This window comes from Alosa alosa, chromosome 24 (genome assembly GCF_017589495.1).
Source record: "Alosa alosa isolate M-15738 ecotype Scorff River chromosome 24, AALO_Geno_1.1, whole genome shotgun sequence".
In the NCBI taxonomy this organism is placed as follows: Eukaryota; Metazoa; Chordata; class Actinopteri; order Clupeiformes; family Clupeidae; genus Alosa; species Alosa alosa.
This window is the reverse complement of record NC_063212.1, coordinates 20,296,263-20,303,762: the sequence shown is the minus strand read 5'-3', so window position 1 is coordinate 20,303,762 and position 7,500 is coordinate 20,296,263. Positions and strand designations below refer to the sequence as shown.

At 40.3% G+C, this 7,500-nt stretch overlaps 1 protein-coding gene across 1 annotated transcript in view; it reads right to left on the bottom strand.

The window, feature by feature from the left end:
* LOC125289304 (phospholipid-transporting ATPase ABCA1) overlaps positions 1–7,339 on the bottom strand; it is a 160,116-nt gene extending 152,777 nt beyond the window's left edge. The window contains exons 1-5 of the mRNA XM_048236058.1: positions 7,328–7,339; positions 6,758–6,851; positions 4,999–5,140; positions 4,650–4,762; positions 1,580–1,707 (exon numbers count right to left, since the gene is read on the bottom strand). Coding sequence (XP_048092015.1) covers positions 1,580–1,707; positions 4,650–4,762; positions 4,999–5,140; positions 6,758–6,851; positions 7,328–7,339 — 489 coding nt within the window. The remainder of the gene's footprint in view (positions 1–1,579; positions 1,708–4,649; positions 4,763–4,998; positions 5,141–6,757; positions 6,852–7,327) is intronic.
* Positions 7,340–7,500: the final 161 nt, after the last annotated feature.

The following is a 7,500-nucleotide window of genomic DNA, read 5'->3' as shown; positions in this document are numbered from 1 at the left end:
GCGAGAGGGGCTATTGAGCAGGATCATGGAATTAAGATAGCAAGATGAAGATCCAGTCAGTGTCCAACAGGCCAGAGTGAGTATAATTCTGGCTGCTACAGGAAGGCAATGAAGAGTAGCTAAGAGATGAGATGCATGTGTCTTCTTTGGTCGATTGAAGACCAGACGTGCAGCTGCATTTTGAATCATCAGTAATGGTGTCACTATAGAAACAGGTAGGTTAGCTAACCATGCATTGTAATAGTCCAGTTTGGAGAGAACCATGGCAACTGGTCAGCATAAGAAGTTGTGTGGCATATTGTGTTAGATAAAGTTTGATCTTCCCAATATGCTATAGGATAAACTGACATGACAAGTCATCAGTTGTGACCCAAGTTACATGACATTTTCGCAAGGGTCATTGAAAAAGATCCAAGCTGTATTAGCTGGGAATGCCAGAAGTTCAGTTTTGGAGAGACTGAGTTGAAGGTGTTGATCTTCATCCAGATTGAAATGTCCCTTAAGCATGAAGAAATCCAAGCAGAAATAATAGTCATCAGGTGGGAAATACAGGTAAAGTTGAGTATCATCCAAATAACAGCAACAGACAAGTCCATGGGAGCAAATAATCTCGCCTAGGGAAGTGGTATCAACGGAGAACTGAAGGGGTCCAAGTACGGATCCCTGAGGTACACCTGTGGTGAGGTCATGAGATATCATATACTAAATGAATGTCCTTTGAGGTAGGATGCAAACTAATTAAGAGCTGTCCCAGACATTGCTAGCTCAGATAATCTAGAGAGGAGAATGTCAAAGTTCACTGTGTTAAAGGTCGCAGATAAGTCAAGCAAACACTGTTTACTTAATTCCATACATTTACAGTGTTTATTGTGGGCATACATTATGGCTATCAAGGAAAGAAGAGTAGTTGTCCGCACACTGCAATCTCCAATATGGCTATAACATGGTTTTAATAAACATGATTTATTTCTGTTTGATGTGTGATGTTTTGTTTTTGTTTTTAAAGTGTTTTGTTATCTGTTCATGGAATTATGTCTCCTGTCCTTGACATGAGCTGGGTAATGATAATGGCACTGCCCAAACACAATCCTCTATTTACATAAACATAATTTAATCTATTATCCTAGGTTTATACATTGATGTTGCAAAATTTCTTCAGCTATGAGGTTCATACACAGGGCAGTTAATATGGTATTAATATGGTTTTTTTTTTTTTTTTACTTGCATAAAACACTGTCCTGCGGTTTATACACAATGTGGCTAATACACAATATATTTTTTATTTAAAGGAAAATTCCGGTTTTTAGCACTTTGAGTCCCATTTCTGGTTTGTTTTGGATTAACTAGAGTAGTGGACACCGGAATTTTGACGATTGGTCCTGTCTCGACTTTTCTGACTCGTTTTGAATCGCCTTTGACTGCTCAGGGTGGCTGCCAACAGGCATACTGTAGGCTACTCAAACATGTCCTAAAACAACCCTTAACGTTCGTTTTCAAAACTGTGCAACTCACCGATGATGTTATTCTTGTCTCTGATTCCAGAACAAAGATGATATAAGCGTGTGACTCGATGACTCACCGTGTTGATGCGTACACCTGTCTTCATTAACCTCTGGGCTGCAGAAGCTGGAATGCCGAGCTCTTCTTGCAAAAACACAGTGAAACTTTCATCGTCTTGCAGAAGACTTCTCAGAGGAACCGGTTGACCTATCACATGATGGAGGGCAAACAAATTAGATCAAAAACAAGCTTTCACTTTACAAAGGCTAAATTCATTATCAACATTATTTCTACTTTCCCTCATCTTTGCTTTCATATTTTGCAAGGAAATGACATGGTCTCTGAAATGAATTTCAGGACGAGCATAAAGGGCTCAAATGAATACCCTGACTATTAATCCAATCTACTTAAACAAGACAACCCATTTCACATTATGTAAAAAGATTCAAGGAATAAATGTCTTATGTGGAGTTCTCTAGTTGAGAATAGCAAATAGCAAAAAAAAACATTCTTGTGAAGTAATGTTGAAAATGCCTATGCTCTGTATTGTCCAGATAGATACACAAAAGTTAGCATGCAAACCAGCTAGTGCCTGACTGGCTCCCTTGTAATACCTCATGTGGACACTGTAGTACTGTACTGAAATACAGTGCAAGTGGTTGCATTTAAGGGCATGCTCACACTGGTCAAGGTTCACTTTTACCGTGCTGGAGTACGGTCCTCTTCTGTTCTTGGTCAGCAGTCACACTACCCGGGCAGGGTTGAGCTGCTGTGCTCTAGAATCTTTGCATAGGGGCGATCATAATGCCCAACTGTACCGTGCCCGAGTCCACTTCCTCAAGCCGTGCCCGGGTACAGTTCGGAGCGATCACTGGTCAAACGAACTGGACTTTGGGGGTCAAACGTATAAATGGAATAGTGTTACGCCCCAAGTCATCTCAAAGCCTAGAGAGTTCCACATACTGTAGCTCCTTTAAACTGAGCATTTCTGGCTGACAGCCATACGGTTATGTAATTTAACAGTTTATGACCATATGGTCGGCTGAATACAACCAAAGACATCTTGCCAGAGTAATCACCAATCTGTGAGGGTTTGAGTGTGTAAGAGGGGGTCTAGAGCGGTCTGTACTGTGGACATGTATTAGGCTACTAATGACCATTTATGCCTAATTAAATGCCCATCATCTTTCCCTGGGAATGCTGTTATCTTATAGACAAGCATGAAATCCAATTGAGTGTTGAGCAGTCTCTCTATGCCCCCGACCATACTTTAGGCTCTCTGCCAAATCCATGTTGATGTCATGGTCTTATTCTGATAGCACTGGAGGAGACAGTAGCTGGGGTTGTGAAGAGAGCAGACTCTCACTACGATACAGTTTCCCATTTTGACGTGAGACATATGGGGCAGCCGTGGCCTACTGGTTAGGGCTTCGGACTTGTAACCGGAGAGTTGCCGGTTTGAACCCCGACCAGTAGGAACGGCTGAAGTAGATAGATAGATAGATACTTTATTGATCCCCAAGGGGAAATTCAAGGACCCTTGAGCAAGGCACTGCTCCCCGAGCGCCGATGTAGCAGGCAGCTCACTGCGTCGGGATTAGTGTGTGCTGAGTGTCTTTCACTAATTCACCGATTGGGATGAATGCAGAGACCAAATTTCCCTCACAGGATCAAAAGAGTATATATACTTATACTTATATCCAGTACATTCCTATAAAGTTCTGGAATGCTTAGGAGTTTGTGTACTATGTGGAATTCTGGAGCAGTTTTTCCTCCATGGCACTCTTCCCATTGACTTGCACATTATTTAATAAAGTGTCATACATTATACAAAGTGGTATTGCAAGACAGCTGGTCCAGAACTAGCTTGTTTGCATGCTAACTCCAGTGGATATCAGGACCACAATTTATTTAGTAGGCCGATTTCAAAACCATCATTAAAGTGTTTCTATGAATCTGCAAATGGCATACTGGCCACCATCTTATCAAACAGTCCTATAATGTATTTATTGATCTCCATTTTGAAATGACCACTCCAGTCACTACTTTGGGGCATTAGCATCTACTGTACCTGTGAGGCCCCCAATCAACGACAACAAAGAAGTCCTAGCAGGTGCCCACTGATAGTAAGTACCCACTGAGCCACATGTTAGGGTCAGGGCCTGAGAAAAATGGTCCCTCTGCTGAACTCTCCCGTTTGTGGAGACGATTAAAGTCCCCACTTCTTATTCCTTTTAATTACTTGGATAGACCATGCCGGCAGGCTCACCTTTTGCGTTCCTGGGCTTTGATATCACCGCATCTCTGGTCTGGTTTGTCTAATGACCTTTCCCTCTCGCGCTGGCTGATTCAGTTTTGCGTTAATTACACAGGGCCTTAGATCTTTTGATGGATTTAATCTTGTATGTTAGCAGCGTGACCCTCAGATGCTCAGTTCGCTCTCTCCCCTCCCCCTTGTCTTGTAATTGGCTTCGTTGATGGCCTCAATGGTGACAATGTTTAGGCTCTCTTGTGTGGCTATTTGCAAATGAGACTCTCTCTAAGATTAGACTGCCACACAGACACAAGTTGTAAAGATGAGAGGAAAATCATGCTCGGTCATGGGGCAGTTGTCTGGTAAATTACCATGAAGAATCTTTTTTTGTCAGCATGTCCTACAGAATATTGGGCTCCCACCCAAATATGAAGATTAGGGGGTGTTTATATAATTTGTAAAATGACAAGTGATGAACTTGGCTGTCTGATCTGGATTGGGTGTGACATGGGTTGTGTTATCAACAATATCAACAATGAAGACCAGCATACTAAAAATGACTGAGGTTACAGAAACCATTCAATTTAATGGAAGATGTTTTGTGTTCTCTTATAATAAATCACACACTCACACACACACACACACATATATATATATATATATATATATATATATATATATATATATATATATATATATATATATATATATATATATTAATCATATAATAATCTTAAATAAATAAAAACTCAGCTTGTTTTTTTAGTATCCTAAGTAAACATCAACATCAAACATCAGTGTCCTTGACTACATTTCAAGGAGACACTGTTGTGACAATTTCCTCTGACAGCAATGAGTAATATGAAATTATATGTCATTATGTTGTGCATCGTACCATTTTCAAGAATGGAAGACCACTGGCCAAGATCGTCCGATAGCTGTTTGACCTTCGCTGGGGAGAGTCCGGCGGACAGTAGTGTCTGCAGTTCGATTAACATCCCCGCAATTCTGCAGCAGACATAAGACAGGATAAGTGAAGAAAACTAATACATGGATGTAACTGGGTGACCTTTCCAAACCTACCCAGCTTAAATCTTTAACAACAAATGAGATCCATGAAGGCAAGACAGAGTTTTAAGTCATGACAAATGAGAGGCTCTGCATCGTGGATGAGGTTATTTAGTCACAGCTCCATGGGCAGAACGTGCAAGGTGAGAATATATCATGACTGGGAAAGAACATACATGGAGGAGTTGAAATTGTTGACTTGTCCAGGGGTCTCTCCAGGTGTGGGGCTGTTAACACAGGGGTTGTCAAGGTTACACATGAGGCCTTGAAGCCATGGCAACACTCCGGCAGAAGGCATAGCTTTGTTGGGGTAATAACCTGAGGACGAAAAAAAAAAAAAAAGATTTTACACATTGATTTATTTCTGGATTCCTGCACATTCAGCTATTAGAAGGCATATTCCATGTCTCTGTGTCAGTGAGTGTGAATGACTCACTCCCCTAATAGGCTGCAACTGAAATAATGTAGGCTACGTAACCTTGGGCTAATGGACGACACAGTGTTTGATTCTTTGGTTTGGTTCCTTGGTTCTTTGGTTTATCTATCTATCTGGTTCACATAAATAAATGCACGTTCGAGGTGGTAATATGGCCCGACGCGCCACTGGAGCTGTGAACCGAACCTTGTGGAGTCCATTATCCCGCTTATACCACTGTTGCCATTTGGGTTGTGTTCATTTGCTGTTATAATTTAAACGCTTTAATCACTAAAACTGTCTTGTTTGTAGAAATACTTCTTTCTGCCACATATCAACTCATTGCTCAACTTGCAGGACAAACTGACATTATTAGTTCTAAATGGATGGTTGTTAGTTCCATCTCTCATTGTCTGATGAGTTCGGCGAATTAATATACAAGTGTGATATGGCCAAGAACCTGAAGCTACTTCATAGGTGTGCAAATAACTTATGGTTATTACATGTTCTAAAGAGCACATGACAATGGGAAATTCAACCAAGCAGTGGTATGAATATTTCTAATCCAAGACATAATGGCAAACATGCAGACAGACCGATCAGCAGAAGAGAGAATAGGTGGCAGTGGAAAAATTGTCAGGGTCTAAATATGCTTCATTGTTTTTTAGAAATCCCTCTGATAAGCTACTCAGAGTGGACCTAAATCAATGAGAAAGTTCACCAAACACTATTAAAATGAGTTTGTGAAAAAAAAGAAGTGTAATAGTATATAAAAGTATATAATATGTTATTGCAGTATTAATGAGAACTGGTGGAAAACTGGCAGTCAACCTTCAGGGGAGGCATGCAAAAACGTGACCTACATAAACCCAAACACAGATAAAAGCCTTGTTCGCATGCTTGTTTAAATAGTGCAGCCCATGGCCTCATAAACTGACCACATTTCAACAAACTAAAACTTTCACCATGCTGTGAGAGCTTTTTTCCTGTGTATAGTCCTAAGTCTAGGTGGCTAGTAGAACGACAGGTGTGTTTATTTGTCCCTAAATTGAAGAATATACCAGATGCTACCAGTTTTTCCAGCCTATAAAACATGCTTCAAAAAGAGGACATTTTTGGTATTTTGGTATACTGTCTCTTTAACGTTATCATGAAAATGTTTGCTGGCTCTGAGAAAACAAACAAACAAAAAAAAACTTTATAACTGACATAGTATCAGAGCTTGAAAGACAGCAACAGCAAAATAACTAAATAGACAGATAGACAGGTGTTGATATGTAAACATAATTATGACATAATTTGATATGAATATGTGGTGTTGTGGTACGCCTTCAGAGAAATAACTCCAAGATTCAGGATACATGTGAGTTGCACTATGAGTGAATCATAAACTGTATTCTACAAATATTTAGGAATGTGAGTGGAGTGTGTGCAATGCTATTGTTTCATTCCTGATTTGGACAACAGGAACAAACCCAATGCTATTGGGGTCATTTAAAATGTCAATATGAAGCACTTACATTGGCCTTTGTAGATGGGCTGAGTGGTCGATCTGACCCAGACCAGGATGAAGAAGAGGAACAGGGGCCATATCACCTCCACAACCAGCCTCACCTGCACACACACACACACACACACACACACACAATGGAGAGAAGGAAGAGTCAGAGCAGACACACCTGCAAGTAGGCAAAAAAGCTAACAACACATTAATATTTACAATAAAGTTACAGATCAAAAGCTAGCATTTAGAATCCAAAGCTATTTAATACACAGACATACTGTATGTTTGTATCAGACTGGGCCCTAGTAATCTGCATGGATTTGAAGCATCAGATGAAGATGGGTTCAGGGTGTATCTGAATCCTCTTTTACTATTTTGACAGTGGGAGAAACGGTCTCCACACCAGACAGGCGCTTGGTTGCACACTTTGTGAAATACATAGTGCATCTCATGGCCTCGTAAATTGGCCACATTTCAACAAACTAAAACTTTCACCATAGCTTGAATTTCACCCCAATTAATACCCTTAATATAATTCTTACAGTTAATCAAGGTTTATTTAGGCAGACCTTCACACTGGTCTTACATTCACCTTCATGGTTATTTGTGTGGTAGAGACTCCAACAAGCAGCTTTGGGAACCCAGATGGGGTAAACAAGCTTCATTGTCCTTTTGGATGCAACTTCATTCATAGATAGTCAAATGAGTATTCATGTATAGACTATTCAAAAAGATATATGGTATTTTGGACCCCCAATA